Source organism: Lichenostomus cassidix, chromosome 1Aa (assembly GCF_008360975.1).
Source record: "Lichenostomus cassidix isolate B80296 chromosome 1Aa, HeHo_3.0, whole genome shotgun sequence".
NCBI lineage: Eukaryota > Metazoa > Chordata > Aves > Passeriformes > Meliphagidae > Lichenostomus > Lichenostomus cassidix.
In genome coordinates this window covers 6,417,218-6,434,935 of record NC_139480.1, presented here as the reverse complement: position 1 = coordinate 6,434,935, position 17,718 = coordinate 6,417,218, and the positions used below count along the sequence as shown (strand labels likewise).

General features: G+C 42.3%; 1 protein-coding gene across 4 annotated transcripts; it reads right to left on the bottom strand.

Annotated features, from left to right (window-relative positions):
- Nucleotides 1-736: 736 nt before the first annotated feature.
- Nucleotides 737-17,241, bottom strand: OPTN (optineurin). Of its 4 annotated transcripts, none has more exons than XM_085082885.1 (14): nt 17,107-17,241; nt 16,265-16,441; nt 14,388-14,590; nt 12,069-12,224; nt 10,953-11,029; nt 8,775-8,909; nt 7,543-7,624; nt 6,174-6,289; nt 5,355-5,504; nt 4,292-4,385; nt 3,464-3,622; nt 2,668-2,798; nt 1,856-1,935; nt 737-1,697 (listed from the first exon to the last, which is right to left on the bottom strand). In XM_085082885.1, exons 2-14 carry the CDS (start codon nt 16,428-16,430, stop codon nt 1,576-1,578), a joined length of 1,671 nt encoding a protein of 556 aa, XP_084939011.1. In that variant the 5' UTR covers nt 16,431-16,441; nt 17,107-17,241; the 3' UTR covers nt 737-1,575. The 4 variants fall into 4 exon arrangements, with proteins under 4 accessions (XP_084939011.1, XP_084939031.1, XP_084939043.1 ...); XM_085082905.1 differs by having other exon boundaries at nt 8,775-8,906; XM_085082917.1 differs by having other exon boundaries at nt 12,069-12,221.
- Nucleotides 17,242-17,718: the final 477 nt, after the last annotated feature.

Below are 17,718 nucleotides of genomic sequence, written 5' to 3'. Positions count from 1 at the left end.
ACTACTAGACCTACTCTATTATCTTTCTATGAAGACCTACTTCAGCTAATGCCCATGGTTTCCTGTTAGTATTCCTGTGCTAAGATCCCCTCTCTCTGAAACCTCCACCAATGATTTATTTTGACCTGACAAATGCGTAAATAATTCCTCCTTCGGCCTCTCACATTGATTTTCTGTGTTTTCATTAATGTTAATACTTCTCAGATGAAATCAGCTCTATTATCATTCTGTTAGTTTGCTTCTGGCCTAGTAGCATTTCCATCAGATTTTGATCATTGCAGAATCCGTAACTGTCACAAAACTCCCGTAATAAAATTGGATTCAGGGTAAAAAAAGCCCATAAATCCTACTGTCACAAGACACCAATTAAAAGCCAGTAAGATTGCATCTGTTGGGACTACTTGTAATTGATGAAGAAGGTTGCAAACAGGCTGATGAATAACTCTTCACAAGAGGCAGCTCTTGTGTTACATGAAATTATGGATGAAGCTGTATATGAGCTATAACAGAAAACAAGAATCCAGAGTCTACAAATGATAATTAGAACAGTGACGACAAGCAAAGTAAAAAACTTACTCAAATTACAGGGGCAAAAAAGATTTTTTTGTTGTGATAAAAACACCTGGGAGGGCAATAAAAGAACCAATCCAGTATGATTCTTCCTACACAAGCTTTTCAGACATACGGAATTTACAATCCTGTTTCAGTCTCCCCAGTATTCACAGGCATAGATAAATTTATAATTGTAATAGATTTATTTTGATAAGTGAAAATCCACTATACTCTTTTTAAATTAGGTTACATCCATCTCAGTGCTTTCTACCACAATACTGTACAGGTTCAAATGCTTTTATTACAATAAAGAAAAATTAAGACAACATCTTAAAAATTAACAGTTCTATAAAACCAAGTGACTTGAGTACACCAGGAGCTACGTATGTCAGATCTAGCTGATCTGTTTTAAACCTTACCCATATCTGGCTAAAGCAAGAAGTTACATAAGCCATCAAAAATTTAACATCAGATTAGTATGGTCACAAGGGCAGCAACAAAATTGCCATCTGGAGAAAGAACAGGGCTCACTTCAGATGCTCAATGAACGCAGCACTATTCCATTTTGCTGAAAGCCGCCTCACACAGCTTTTTTATTCCTTTCCTGATATATAGTATATGAGAGATGAAGTATTTACAGGCTCACAGTACTTTGAGTTGATCAGCAAATATCTCATCTCTCTTCCAACTTCAGTAATTCAGCCCCATTCTGCAGAGTAGCCATAGAGCAGAGCACTGCAGGGGAATGTTCCTGAAAGGTTTCATAGCAGCAGACACACTGCGAGTTCTGTAGCACATCCATGTTGTTAATCTATGAAAACGCCTTCCCTAAAGCAGATTACAACAAGATTAGTGACTACAGGGCAGGGGAAGAGTTTTACCCTTTTCCCATTGAATTAATGAGAAAACCCCTGAAAACCTCCTTCATAGGACATAAGAGCTGAGCATTATTTGAGCAAGAAGGATAAAAACCCAGTGTTTGGCAGGTGAAATTCCAGAAGATGAAGCATTGGAGGGCATCACTCAGTTAATGCAGTCCATAACATGAATCTGAAGTGTGTCCAAATCAGGTAGAATTTCTGCACATTTAGGACATGAATAAATTGAAATATTCTGCTCCTCTGGCCAGTCTTGACTACTAGTTCCTGCAAGCAGAGAAGATAAATGATTATGTGTTAAATTACCTGATTTTGCTCTCTGCAGCTACCAGCTGCCAGAATAGCCACAGCAAAGCTGCCTGCAGCCAAGCAAAGCTGGTTTAACCTGAACCTGCCCCGACAGCTGGAGAAAGTGCTTGCAGTACCTCTTTGGACAAGGTGAGGTGAGTGCTCCCGATCCGGCATCCTGGCTCCGTGGCGACTCTGCATCTCTGCCAGAGAGGTTCTGCAAAGAATAAACAAGTCAAGGGCTCTGCAAACAGACTCCTGGCAATTGGTCATGCATTTAGTTCACAACTGCTGCTCAGAAACAGGACCTACAAATGCTGCTGCTTTGTGAGATCATGCCAGGGGCCTGCTGAAATCAGGGTCATGCCACTGACACCAGCAGCAGGATTTGGGTAGCCACACACCTAGGGATCTAGGGCATGCTTCTCTGGAAAGCCCCAAGGACTCTCAGCTGTTCAGGGAAAACTGCAAATTTGATTAAAGCAGAACAGCAAGGTATACCAGAAAAAGGGCTCAGTGTACAGGTAATGTGAAATGTAACTTGATTCAACCACCACAGGACTCAGAACTGTGTACTCACTACTGCCTCCCAGAGAAGCAGCAGATATCCCTGGCACACACACAGCTATATTAGCTGCAGATTCACTGCTAAAATTGAGGCCAGAATCCAAAGAAACTCACATGGATCAACAGGGAGAATTTACCAAGCATGCATCATCCGAAATGAAAACTTGTTAAGGCACCCAGCTAAGAACTAACACACTTTACAGTGATTCTACCAGAAAATTAAAATGAGTAGTCAGCCAATTCACTTTTTTTCTCTTTTAAATTCAAATTAAACAAGAAATGTCTGCAAAGGTATTTGCTTTTCTACTGAGATGCTCATGATACAATGATGGTCAACTCCAGTACACAGAGCAACAGGACAGTTCAGCCAAAGTGTTCTCACCGGCCAAGATCTTCAAGGTTTTGCTGGTCTTTTAGCAGGTATGCCAGCTGGACAGCCAACTGCTCCTTCTCCTCATGGATCTTCTCTCTTGCTGCCCGCTCAGCATGGAAATCAGAACAATAAACCTCCATCTGATCAGAGAAATGAAATCAAGCTGAAAATTTGTAACTTTGACTGAACCATATTTGTATATTACATGTCAAAATCACAAATCTGTATCATAATCTGCATCTACTCAAAACACCCACACACTGCAAAGCCAAGACCTGCACTTCTCACACGGTGAAGATGACTTAACAGTTTCTGGATTCTCTAAAAGATTCTTCAAATGGCTTACTTGGAACACAATTAATGCCTCTGCTGTACAGACAAGCAGTGAGGAGGTGACTTGACTGATTACACTGACAAATCTGTGGCTCAGACAGTGGAACCAGGCCAAGAAGCCAGTTCTATGCCTTAAATGTGAGGCAAACCCTTTTAGTTACTTAACACATGCTGGTTTGAGTAAAACCATCCCTAAAATATATGCAGTGATTCTTAAGCCAGTGGTTCTAAATACACATCTACTCCCAACTTCTGTTTGTTGTGCCAGACTCTAGCATACACAGTTCCTCCTGCAGAGCCCTAGAATATAGTGGGTAAAGGCTCTGCAGGGATCTGCAATGCAAGCCAATTAAGGGAATTATGCTTTGAAGTTGAGAAAACATATTCAGTATTCCAGACTGAGACATTAAATACTTTCTGGTTTCTGAATATTGGATCGGGAAGTAGCCAGTTTGTGAAGAAGAGCTCATACCTGAGCACGGAGCACAGACATAGTTTCAAGGTCCTCCTCTTGCTTAGCAATTAACTGCTTCATTTCATCTATCTGGAGCTGCTTTGCAGCAAGGGCTTGTTCTGCCAACTCCACCTTTTTTGTCAGTTGTTCCACCACAGCTTTATCCACTCTGTCCAGCTGCAAAGAACTGTGATTATGAGATGAATTTCAAATATGACCCCCCTCAAAGTGAATGTTTGCTTCTTACTCCTCCTGTCCTTGGAGAAGATTCCAATTTTGGTCACCAAAGGAACTTGGACTAAGAAAGCACTGGTGACTGATATATTACCTTAAAGGTTAGCTTTGAGCTTTCAAACTACACTGTATCAAATTAAAAGGCAACTCCCTAGTCGACACTGTAAAAGATGTTTTCCTAGTTTCTGAAACCACACAGAACAATCTGGCACTTCCATGGTGGTTCAGTTATTAACAAGACCTCACTGTGGCAGGCGTTCTATTTAAGAATACAAAAATATTTAGAGAATTTCCTTCCAAAATTTTTATAAATGATGCTGCAGGAACACTGGTGTGCCTTTGTGTATCACTTTTGTCTAAAGACTGGACTCTATGCTGTACTGCAGATTAGACCTTACCCAGGAAACACCATGGAAGTACTGATGTATGGATGAAGTTTTCCGTAACTGACAGCACAGGATCTATTTTTATCAGAGCAGTGCTACTGTGTTGCATATCATTACGTAGAAGGGATGACAATTGTTTCCTGCCCAAATTTGATCCTAGAGGTGTTCTTCCGTCCGTTCCAGCTCACCCCTAATTGATTACTATTTCTTCTTGTGATGAGTTTACCTCTTTGAGTTTCATTTCATCAATTTTTTTCATTGCCTCAGTGAGTTCAGGAAGGAGTTTGCTATATGAATCCTGCAGGTTACTGTATCTTGTCCTGTTTATGACAAAAGAGATGAAAGTTTGAAACATTTCTTTGAAATCTAAATAATGTTAGAACTTAAAAAAAGCCACTACCAGCTCCTTGCAAATCAGTCTGTATTTCTGGTGAACAAAAGTCATGCTCCATGTCTCAACATCTCTCTTCCAATGAGTTGTGTGCTCCTCTATCCATGGATTGAGTGCAAATGAATGTCCTTACTGATCATCTGCACTTCATATTGAAGAATCCATCACTTAGTATTTTTATATGAAGCTCACAAATTCTGTTCAAAATGCAACACCTCTCTCAGGAAGACATCCAAGTCTTGACTCAGACTTCAAGTGAAGGAGCATTCATCAGAAGAACCAGACACAGACTCCAAAGATAATGAGCAGCTTCTGCAGCAGCTGAAGACGTGTCCTTCAGGAAGTTCAGCCTTTCTGAATAGCTTGGACTGACATTTTCACACTCCTTACATGGAGTGCCCATGAAAGGGAGCAGGGAGCCAAAGCAAACAGCCTCTCTTTACCTCAGCTTCACCGCACACTTGACTCTCCTAGTGCAAACATACTGTAGGGATTGCAGACCTCTTCATTAATGTCACTTTCCCAGCACTGTCACCACCTGACTTGTCCCTGCCCACCACAACGTGTCCACATTTACCCCTGCTAGTCAGTGGCACAGCTGTTGTCACTTCTCTGCCTCCTCCACTTGTATATTACACCTGGCTCTATTCCACCTTTGACTTTATGATTAAAGGAAGATACAAGTCAGAGTTCACAGCTCAAGTATTCCTAAGTGAGGGGTTCAGTAGATGAAAGAATAGAGACTTCTACTTCATAATCTACAAACATAACATAGTTTCAAAGGGTGCAGAACACAAAAGCAGTACTTCAGTTTTAATTCCCCTTTGTCCAGGTTCCCCTGGACTTTGCTTCCTCACTGAGAATACCTCCCTGGAATACACAACCAAGTCATACTCACTTTTCTTCATGTGTCTTGGCTTGTTCCAGCTTGACCTCTGCCTGCATGCTCTCCACCTGAAGTTCTAGCTTCTTGATGGTGTATATTAGCTGCTGCTTCTCCTCCAATTCCGATGCAGCAGCCAAGCTTTTTCTTTCCAGTACCTGACACCTGACAGAACAAGAAAAAAAGGTTGATCTCTCACGTTCACTCTCTCCTGCTGGATTTTGCCCATTAGGCATATAGCAAAAAGAGTATTTGTGTGGTTCACTTTAAAAGCTTATTTTGATGAAGAACATAGAAAGAAAAAAATCAATCTATACACAACCATCAGAAAACAAGGCTACCGAAACCAACACTTACTTTCTTACTATTATGAATCTCAAAGAACTGGAATTTGACAGGAAGCTAAGCAAAAAAAGTGAGGGTCTTGTTACCAGTTTTATAACCTACACAATTTTCTTCAAAAGCTCAGAAAGCTCATGTGAAAATGTCATAACCAGGTCCCTTGGCTTTTTCTCCTAAAGCCAGAATAGGGATTGATTATATGAAGGAGAAAACAGAAAAGATTTGCCTTTATATCATGAAGGGTTAAACCCCAAATCTTACAATTCAAGGCACTGAGGTTCTGTTTGTAGAACTAGGTTGGCAGCTCAGATTTTCTGACAATTGCTGTATTTCTGCACTTCTCCACTTATAAAGGAACATTCTTTTACAGCACTTCTATGAAGCAGTTTTTTAAGTTGATATTTGTAGAGCTGGTGAGTTTTCCAAGGTGGGAGCTGTCATACCAGTGTGTACTGGGTGTCATGACAGAACTTTTGCTCTTCTGAGCCTTACTTTTCTTGAAGTTTCTTCTGAATCAATTCTGCTTCTTTTAACTTCTCATGGGCTTCCTGAAGCTCTTTAAACAGAGCACAAACTTGCAGATTCAGGGTTTCTACTTCACTACCAACCTTTCAGAGAAAAAATAATGAAAATTACATATGGACAATTCAAGGTAGTAAAGTTGTGGCTCTAGAGAAAGTCTCACTCTAGAGAAAACAGCCTAAATCAGCCTGCACAGTTACACTCTATACTCAGTAATAAGGCCCCATCTACAAGGCTTTACAATTATTCCACACTGCCCCCCGCTCCATTGTTCCACTAAAAATCTACATTTCACCACAGGGGCAGGTAACGAGCTCTGCTGAGAAGAGCCTCTGAAAAAACCCAACAGAGTACATGGAAATGGCTGCCAGGACAAGCACAAGTGCTGACCTTAGTATCAGCACTTCAACAAGGAGCATTGGGCTCAGGGTGTAACTCAGGCAAAGTTGAGATAAGAGCAATGGAAAGCATTAATTAACAAAGACATCATCTGCTTTCTCTAGGAAGGGCACCTCTTGGCCTGACTGCAGCTGGTCTTGTTTAACCAATCCAGCCCTGCCCTAAAATACTTGTCCTGACCTTCAGAAGGGTACAGATCTCCAGCAGGTACCATAGCATATTTCCATGCAGCACTTGAGATAGCTCACACACCTCACACACAAGCACTCTTTGTTGCTTGTATTATGTATTTGCATAGAACCAGCATGGATCTCCATGGCTATGGGATTGCATGCTTGCCTTACACAGAGGCTTTACAGTTGCAAATGTCTGACTCTGGAGCTGAATCCCAACTCCAACATTCTTTCAAACCCTTAATTGAAAATATCAGGACAAAGGTTTTGCCTGGAACTAAGTCTGAATCCAATATAGTTATGCCCCACCATTGTAACCCATCTCACTAAAAATATGAACAAAGCTAAAGCAGATGCCATAGCAGCTCCACATTTGAAGTCTGTTTTACAGTATGCTGTCACTGGATTCTGATCCAAAAGCTGACCTAGGCAGGAGTGAGGAAATTCACCCAGTCTAGAGTATTTCTGGAGCTAGAAATTACTGTATTTCTCTCAGTTTACTGGGCATGGCCAGGGCAATGAGGTATAACTGCAGTTATGCCAAGCCTCCCTAATTCTTGCCCAACAATTCCACTCCTTTGTAGTGGCTGACATAACTTGGAACCACCCCTAACATATCTATTGGAGAGTTCAAAGTTCCCTTCCATTTCCTGTACAGGACAATTCCCCCGGGTCCCTGAGTGCAAGTGGAAATCTAGACTCTCAGGTTGCTGACCTCAACAAGTCAGCTGTACATCGTTAAATCTTAGCTCAGGGCAGGTACTTACAGCTTCTGAACTCTCTTCTTCCTGCTCAGTTTGTGTCCCACTCTCCAGGCAGTTTCTGGTTTCCTTCTCCAGTTTTGACAGTCTGGAAGACAGGAGTCAATGACAATGGATTTGGTTATGTTTCAGGTGAGATTGTGACCATACAAGGATTTCATGCAAGTGATGTACTCTCTTTGTAACATCACAGCACAAAAAAAAAGAAAAAAAAAAAAAAAAAATCCACAAGGCAGAATGGAAAGAACAGGCATGCAGGAAGGCCTGCACAATCATGAGGGTTCTTGAAGAATACAGGACACTGTACATTTAATTAAAATGGGTGTGTAAGTCTGCAGGTGTGGTGAAGCTCATGACATTCAGACCAAAGGCACTGATCTTTGGTAGAGTCCAAAACTGCCAACTCTTTGGAAATAAGTCAGTCTGTTCACTGAATCCTGCGATTAATATTGCCTCTGTTTTCCTGTGGTATTTTCAGGGGCTAAGGTTTCTAAGAATTGTTTGGTTATGGTTCATTACCTCTTCTAGGAAGACCACATAGAAGCAATTACGGTGACACCAACCTTTCATAGTAGATAATGCCTAGGAAGTCTTACTCTGTCTCTCTGAAGTGGGATCTTCACAGAGCACAGCTACAGCTTGGGGATTTGCCACTCCTGAAAAGTCATGCTGATTATACCCACAGAACTGAGCTGAGACACACCTTCACACAGGCCTCACTGTGAAGACTCTCTCTCTTAGACAAGTTTGGAATTAAACTTATTTTAGATATTTCTAAGAAGCTTTTGCAAGCTCACACACTGCTAAATATAGCCTGCAAATGTCACGAAGAGGACTGTAATCCAGTTTTAGACATAGTGATTTGGTTAAGGCCCCACACAGAAATGATTCACACAAAACCAAGTAACTGTGGAGGAGTGAATGGAGAGAATACCATCAACTAGTCATCATATCTTTCTGAATAACCCAGTGATAGTTCAAACGCAGGAGGAAATGGGTAATTTTCCTTGATCTGTGGTGCTTCAGGAAATAATAAAATCTCTTTTGCCCGTGAAAGACAACCTGTGGTTTATCCCTATAAGGACTACCACAAAATGTTATTACAGCTGAGTGCTCAGGAAACTCCCCATCCAAATCACACTGACATTTCAGCTTGTTGCTGATCATCCACAGACTTGGTAACTGCAGCAGCCCTGAAAGAAAACAGCTCCAGATGTTACAGTGCACCTACTTCATACCTCTCTTTGTGATCCTGAAGTTCCTTCTCAAGTTTTTCCCTCTTCTGAGTTTCGTTTCTAAGGGAGCAGAGCAGCTGGCTCACAGTTAGCTCCTCAGACTCCAAATTCTTAGATTCATCTGCAGATGTGCTCCTGCTTCAAACCAAAACAAATGTAAATAACCACAGCTACCCTTTTACAGGAGCACTCCCTTATAGTGAATGCTGGGATCCAGTCTGAGAGGCCACCATTTCACACAGTGCTGGAGACCAGTGCTCGGAGAAAAGGGCTCATTCCCAGTTCCCAAGAGCCAAAACCACTAACCACAGCCCCTGTGTGTGCAAATGAAGGGCTCAGGCAGTCCCCTTCCAGCTGGGGGAACTTAAGCAAAATGCAGTCATGACAATACAAAACCCAATACACTTACTCTGACCTATTTTGCAGCCCTTTCTGCAAAGTGCTGCTGTTCCTACAAACAACTATTTTTTTGCAATAAAATATGGAACATTTCTTATCTCTGCCTCACTCCTTCACAGGAAAAGAATGCATGTACCACTAAATACAGCCATCAGAAATCACTTTATTTTTCAGAAAAAAAACTCTTTAAAGTTTCACCTTCCTCACATTCTATACTTCTTTTCAAAATCACATTATATTAACTGTAAAGAGAATCAGATCAAATACAAAACTCAAAAAAGTAGGATGTAAAAATACTGAATTCCATTACCTCCATTTTTATGTACATCTAGACAGAAAGTCAAAATTCCCAAACTATATGGTAAGACAGGCAGGTTATACTGCACATTTCAGAGTCTCAGCTGTAAAACAGCATGTGCTTAAAACTTTGCTTTTGTAGTTCAGAAAAGAAAGCAAAGCAGAGTCTTCTGTGTGCTCCTGAGAGCAAGAAACCTCTGGTGAGCAAAATTCAATACCCAAAAGACAGTGTTCAGCCAGGATATTTTAAGCAAATAACTTTTATCAGGGGATTTTTAGTGCAGGTCTACTCTTACAGAAATAAATCCATCCTGAGTGGATCACATTTCTTTGAACCTGTTAACAGCACCCGTCTAAAGTTTCAGTGCTGGACAAAGACACGTGGTGACACTGGAAATATTTTAAGAGGTACGTATGCCCCCTGTTCTTTTAGATATGGCCCAGATACTCTTCCAAAGGTAAGCAAGTTCCACAGCGAATGCCTTTGCATACTCAGTGCTCTCACAAGCCACAACTAGCAACAAGCTTAATAGTTGCAGCCTGGTCTGTGGTCAGCAGCTCTCTCAGTTTTGTCCACATTTGTAACACCTTTTTTTTTTTCCTCCTTCAACTTCTTATCTGCATGCTGAAGGACACGTTTCTATGACATTACACTGAAACACTGCTCTCCCTTGCAGCGACACAGGAAGTGACAACTTGTATATGGAGCACAGCTTTCTGGCCTGTTCTGTCCTTAGCATTTTCCATAGCCTTCCCTTTCAAAAGCAAAGGCACATCGTAAGTAAGAGTTCAGCCAAAACCATTTAGCTGCTACACTGGGCAGGATCCAAAATGGAAAGTTTAACAGTATCAGATGTCTATGTCCACAAGGAGTAAGGTTCAGCCAGGGGCAAGAAAGTCCCTTGTGTCCTAGAGCTGATGTAAAGATCAAATTTTGAAAAGTAACCTGAACAGAATGCTGGTATCTTAAACCCAGTAACCTGAAAAGCAAGGGCTCTGTTATTGCACTGTGTGTCTACCCCATCACAGATACACTTCAAACCAACCACACACAAATTGGGTCAGATCTGAAAGACTACAAGATCTCTGACTCTTACCAACATCAGTATAATTGGGCAGAGGACAGATACTCTATCAGATGGTCTCTACTGAGAAGAAAAGATGTCCCTGCAGCTTCTATTCTTTGTCTTTTCTGTTTGGCCTCCCTTAAAAGCCTGAAGAGTTGGCAAGTCAGAATGTCCATAAATGCCTGGCCAACTGGCCAGAATATGCATTCCCTCTTGTCAGCTAGTGAAAATTGGAAGGAAAAATGTCAGAGAGCTGAGGGTCTTACCATGTACTACGAAGGTAGAGCTACTGCAATGGAGGGGTGCAAAGAAAAAGAGGATTTACAGCGCACTTCTCATAGAAAGAAGTTCCCTTACATTGAAAATGAAACCCAAGGCAAAAGTCTGAGTCACACGCATCACACAAGAACCTACGTACATGTAGACAGCAGCATTACTGGGCATTTCACCACTATTCTCTTGATGTTCCTTTGCAGTTCTATTTATTTCCCCTTCCTAGGAAAGAAAAAAACCACTATTAGCTTGGTATTTGGACTAAGCAGGACAGAGTTTTATTTATTTGAGGAATGAAGAAAAACAGGGAAAATTGCTATCGTAGCAATACAGATAAATAAAACTCCTACAGGTCATATTCATATTTGGAAATTCTTAATGTAAATACTTCACATTCCTTTCCCTGTATCTCTTCCGGCTTGATTAGAGAAGAGGAACAACAATGAGGTTTGCCCTTCTCCATTTATCAGCAACTTCCACAGCCACTCTCCCCTGTGAAGATGACTGGGCACCACACAGCAAATCAATGGCACTGTAGGTGACTTTCAATATAAGCCTAGAAGTCACTCCCCTGCCTCCTAAAAAAACCCACTCTTCTTCCCTACTATAAAGCCCACTCCTTGATCTTTGTAGCCCAAAGGCAAATCCTTCTAGCAAAAAAAAAAAAAAAGGAGAATGCATCTCTGAGTTTTCTCTAACAACTCCAAACAAGTTTTAATTACATTATTTTGGTTTCTTGTTGCGCATCTACTTTCCAAAAAGGGGATATGGGGGACAGAGGGATAGCAGATGCCTCCATTTTCACATTTCAGTTTGTCTGTGAAGATTTTCCAGATATAAGAACCATAAAAAAGTGTATTTTTATGCCTCTAGGGAATACTCTATTGCAGAGTTTTGCACTTAATTTTGTCTGCCTGCATCTCTACTTATCTGTGAGTAGGAAGTAAGCCCCATTCTCAAAAGAAAATGCCCCCAGTGTACGCATAGGTGTTGCCCCTTAAAAAAACATAGTGCTGATGTTCCCAGAAATTCCAACTAAGACAAGACTTAACATTTTGAACTAATGCAATAGAGGCTATCTATGAAATTAATTTACACAGAGCTGTAAACTGGAAGGACAAAAATTAATTCCAAGTCCTTTACCGCTATATCTTGTAATACACAAGTGCTCCATGGCAGGTAACGTGAGATACCAGAGAATCACAAAATTTTTTAGGCTGGTACTGCATGTTACTATGCTCCTTTTATTCCCTTTACTTACATTCATCCCAATCTCCACAAAGGAATCCTCTGCTGAGATGTTCAGCTTGACCTGCAGCTCTGAAATGATGGCGAGCAGATCTGCCTTCTCAGCCTGGAGCCGCTGCACCTGGGACTTCAGCTGCTTCACTTCCTTCTCGGGAGCCATGCAGCCCTCCTGGGATAAACACACCCTGCATTAGCCAACCAAAAGGGAACACCAGCCAAGGAGCACAGGGCCTGAACATAACAGTGTCCTACATCCCTTCTTCTCTGCTCAGGCTTGCCTGGAAACCCCACTGTACAGACACCGAAACTATGTTTTGGTTCACCAACCAGCAGGAAGTCTAAAGAGTGAAACCAAGTTAATGAAACACTGGGTATCATGCTGCTGGTAAACATGGGACTGGTTCTATGAATGTACGGATAATTAGGATGTAAATTTTTGCCTGAATCTATGCCTTTTGCTACCATATAGGGTATCAGCCAGCCTCCAGAATTATTTCATTTTTTCATCCATATCCTTATTCCTCTTTTCTCAAATCTAACCACAGTTCAAGGAAGAAAAGACCAGTGGGCAATGAGCTTTTCTACATATCCCATTCTTAGCCTTTCCCCACCGTCTAGCTTTTTTGTACCCCATTTCCACGTATAAATCTCTCCCTGATTCCCTGACCTTCACACAAAATCCTAGATCCCTTCCACAAAGTTTCTGCTCCTCAAAGATTCTCCCCAGACTTCTTTCCTTCCAATTATGACCATATCCTTCACCTTCTGCCTTTTCCCTTTTAGTACACTCAAACCCTCTCTTAAGCCTCTGCATAAGCAGGAACACTCATTTTTTCCTCTCCTTTAAATGCCTCTCCCCATTATGAAACTTTCCCTGTGAGTTTGTTTCTTCTTCATTTTGTAATCTGAGCCTTCCACCTCCTGATAATGCCTTTGTTATATCACGTACCATCAACGCAAATTCTGGACAACTCCTGGAATCTGAATTGCACTCTGTGCTATGATTATGCCGTATCTCCAAACTATCTCTACGTTGATGTTGACAGTGTCTCTCATCCCACAATACCACTCTCCCCCTCTGACCTGCTGCTGCCTCTGATTTTGTGCTTTTACTGAAAGAAGATGTATTTAGAGTCAGGTCCAGTGAAGGAGAGAGATTTTAGATTTCTTGAGGAGGTTGGAAAGCTCTGGCAACAGCATACTTTAAGCATTCAAAGTACAAGAAGTTCTACAACAGGTAGGAAGCTTATAAATCCTCCACTTTCCCTTAAAAATATTCCAGATGTATGAAATTCTGAGTGATTTATGAAATTCTGAATTTTCTTGACAATCCTTAAACACAACTTTTTGTATGTAAAGATTATGTAAGTAATATTTACACAATCACACTGTTTAAACATGACCTTCCTCTCTCTTGCATCTTCTGAGCTTATTGGCCAATTTTGATTTACATGCTGAAACATTTCTTACAGAGTCCCATAAAACAGTCTGGAGAGGAAGGGAAAGTGACTCTGTTGAGAAAAAGGTAAATACACTCATCCTTCATCAGACAACAGAGAATCCACACGGGCCCTGGAGGTACCAGACACCAGAATGCATCAGTTTGGCTCTGCATGGAATTTCTTGTTAAGTAACTTTTCACATGACCATGTGGGACACAAAGCAAGTTTTGTTTTGATAAGCTTTGCCCACAGATGCCTTCAGTACCACCTGCAAAATGTTGCCTGGCTACTGTGCAACCACCTGCAACATTAAAAACTATGTGTAACAGAGCCAATGGCAGGACACAGAAAGCTCAGATAGACTCAAATGGAGCAGCAAAAACACAGATCTAATCTGACCTCAGTAAATGAGCTTTCATAAAAGAGAACTGATATAATAAAAATAGACAGCACGTAATTTTTTTTTTGCTTGTTTACATGTCAGCTTCTCCCTGAAAACATGCTCCTGGAAACACAATACAAAAAGCAATTAAATGATCATGAGAGAGATAATTTAACAAGTAAAGGGAAGGATAAAGTCAAGAGATATCCAAGAATAAATGAAAAATTAGCAAGTAATGCTAATTCTTATTTATTTTGTAAAAAAGTTTAATTATTATTGTTTATTAAATGTTAAAAAAAATGTAAAATATCTCAGGTGTGCCGTAATTTTCTGTAACTACACTTTGAAGGCCTCAGGTCAAGACCATTTGTTAGAGCTAAGGATAAAAATGGAGATGTTAACTAATCTCCAAACCTGCCAGTGTGATGAATCCTAGAATCACAGAAGGGACTGAATGCTCCAGACTTTCAGTTCAAAAGCATGTCAATCCAACCAATTCCTTATTTACCATTTCAGCTCCTTCTTCTCTTTCCTTTAAGCTCTGAAGTTGCTGCTGTAGCTGTTCATTTTCAATGCATTTGGCCTCCAAGCACTGCTTTGCCTCCTTAAACTTTAACTCATAAAATTCTCGCTCTTCTTTCTGCTTCTCTCTCCAGGTGGAAAGCTCTTCATATCGGTCCTTCATAGCTTGGTTGTGCAACTTCATGGCTTCTAAATGGTAGCCAGAGACAAGACATTGAATCACATTAATATTCCACCCATGAAACAGCAATTTCCACTACACTGAGCTCAGCGTTCTTCAGTATCAAATGGGTTGGCAATAATTGGGTCTGCAATGTGAGCCTCTGTCTCGCATACCTTAAATACCAAACCAAAACTAAATGTACCATAGTCCCTTAGCACTATAATAAAGAGCATTAAATCCACTGCTGAGATCATATGCCCACACTCACTGGCTTCTTGACTTTTTCCTAAACCAAGAAGCCAGAAGCATTGCTCACAAGAAGTAGTTGGTATCTTGCTGTATGTGGTATTTACACAATCAGCCCAAATAAAACTGCTGAACTGAGCTTCTGATATGGAGAGCTGGCAGGGAAAACACCCTAGAGTAGTAAATTACTGCATGGAAACAGATGCTATCAAATCAAATGTCTCAAATATGCCCAACAAGGCTCTCTTCCAACATTTGGTTAAGATTTGATTGCAAGCATTGAAAACATATACCAAACAACTTACAGCAAAATCAGTTCCCTGTATGTAACAAAGTCAGTATGTAACAATATCAGTCTTACTATTGTAAAATGTTTACAAGATGTTTAGGCAGAGTCAATGAAATTATTTTAGACATGCTTTTTTTATAGCAAATAACTCAAAGCCAGTTGCTTAAAAATCCTTTATACTTGTATTTTCCAGTAACTTCCATTTTGTCCTGATGTCATATTATCAACTGCCCACAAATCCTTCAGGTTATGAGGAAAAAAGTCTGGAGAATGATTCTGCAAATTATGAGTTACAGCAGCTGTAAATATGTCCCAGAACATTATCTTATATGATACAGGACCTTTTAGCAAAATACCAGAGGTACTTCTACAAACAACTTTCCCACTAGATACCCATAAGACAGAGAATTTGGACCAGGTCCAAAAATGATTCAGGAAGAATTTAAACACTTGTGTAAAATCACAATACAGGAGATATGTGACTTCATGCTTTGCTGTCATCCAAACAGTGAAACACCTCTGTCTCTTACACAGAAAATTCACAGAGCCCCTGGGTTTTGCTCTAACCATTTACAGAAAAAAATAACTGACACCTAAATTCCTGGGATCCAGAAACAAATCTGCCTCACTTGAAAGACTCAAATCATTAGGAATTTGCAGGGAAAGCTATTGGTTTCTCCCAGATGTACCCTGCCATAGCTACCACTCCTTTGTGAAGCACTAAAGGTACAGTACCCACCCCTCCTGATACATCTTTGGTAAAATGTTTGTAATGGAGCCAACAGTTCTACAATACAACCCAAAAAATGCTTCTAGAGGTTGATGAGCAAAAAGCACATTATAGGAAGAGATTTTTCACCTCACCTTCTAAAATACAGAATGCTATACTGCTTATATATAAAAGTCTAAAGCAAGTAAGTCACCCTTACATTGGACTATTCTCCCCCTAATCTACCAAACCAATTAAATTTCATGTGTCCTACCAAATACCCTATTGATGTCTCTTATCAAACTAGCATTGTCACTTGCAGAGTTGTTTATACAGTGAATGCTACCCAGCAAGGGCAAATAAGCACAGAATTCACACTCATAGGACAGAACAAACCCTTCAGAAGAGACTCGGCGCTCTAGCATTTCAAGACTAGCTCACGTGCACATTATTCACCTTTTAACTCATTGTTCTCAGTGATTAGTTCTTTCATCTGCTGCACCATCTCTTCTGGGGTGTAGGTGTTAAGGGCTGGGGCACCCACGCTGTCCACTCCATTTTCCATTTTACTCTTGGAATGCTCTCCATTTTCAGCAGGACGGCCCTTCACCTTGCCGGACATCTCTGAAGCAGCTATTAAAAGGTTTGCCAAGAGAAAACTCTCTATTTCTTGCCCAATTATAAAGAAAGCATAATCACTCATATTACACTCATTTTATTAAGACACGTAAGCCACATGCCTTGTCACGGCACACAGGCACCTTCAATTCCTCCGACCCCACTACACCAGGGTATCCGTGAGTCTACATTAATACCCCATGAGCCTAAAACACATGATCCTCAAGACGTCTTTCGGGCTAACCAACAATTGCTCAGGAGCCCATTCCCCTGGGAACGAAACGAGACTCCCACCTCACCCACTCCCTTCCCAGCCCTGACAGTATTCGGGCCCCGCCGCCAGCCCGGCCCTGTCAGCGCCCCGGCTGTGCCTCGCACGCCGAGCACCCATTTCCGCTGATTTTTAACTTTCATTTTCGTTTTCTTGTCCCCTTTTACGGTTCTCTGGCACACCCCGCCGCAGTGCCGGGGAGGCTGCGGCTCCCGCACCCTCCTCCGAGACACGGCCACTCCGTCCCCGGGCCAGAGCGGCCCCCGGGAGCCGCAAAACGGCGTTTCCCCGCCTTGTCCTTCCTTCCTGCAGGCCCACCCCGGATCCGCCGAGTCACCGGGCGAGCCCGGCCCTGGCGGCCGCCGTCCCCCCGCTCCGGGCTGGCCTCAGGGACCCCGGCCCCGCTCACCCCTCACGGCGCGCCCATGGCGGCGGCGGCCCCGCTCAGCTGACGGACGGACTGCCCGCCCTCCCCCGCCGTCCACGCCTCCACCACCTCCTCCTCCTCCTCCTCCTCCGCGGGGACTTCCCAGCTCCGCACCTCCCACCTCCCGGGCCCACAGCGTTCGCTTCCCCTACGGTCTGGCGGCTCCAGCGCCGAGGTTTGCCGGCCCGGCGGGAGCGGCAGCCAAGTCCCCTGTCGAGCAGCAAAGTCGTGTGGGGAGCACTGCCCCGCAGGGGTAGAATCCTGCGGGTCGATGAGTTTGGAAAAGACCTCTGAGATCGTCGAGTCCAGCCTATCGCCGAGCCCCACCTTGTCAGCCAGACCATGGCACTGAGTGCCACATCCAGGCTTTCCTTGAACACCTCCAGGGACGGCGACTCCACCACCTCCCTGTGTAGCCCATTCCAACATCGAATCACCCTTTATGTGAAGAAATTCATTTCAATGTCCAGCCTAAATCTCCCCTGGTGCAGCTTGAGCCCATGTCCTCTCGTTCTGTCGCTGGTTGTCTGGGAGCAGAGCTTTGACCCCCAGCTGGATACAGCCTCCTGTCAGGGAATTGTGGAGAGCAATAAG

Excerpts from the sequence above, each read along its gene's own strand:
- OPTN (XM_085082885.1), bottom strand. The coding sequence starts at position 16,430 with ATGTCCGGCAAGGTGAAGGGCCGTCCTGCTGAAAATGGAGAGCATTCC. Across the intron at positions 8,910-10,952 it reads AGTAATGCTGCTGTCTACAT|CAGGAGCACATCTGCAGATG; the intron begins GTACGTAGGTTC and ends TTTGGTTTGAAG. Across the intron at positions 1,936-2,667 it reads AACCTTGAAGATCTTGGCCG|AACCTCTCTGGCAGAGATGC; the intron begins GTGAGAACACTT and ends TATTCTTTGCAG.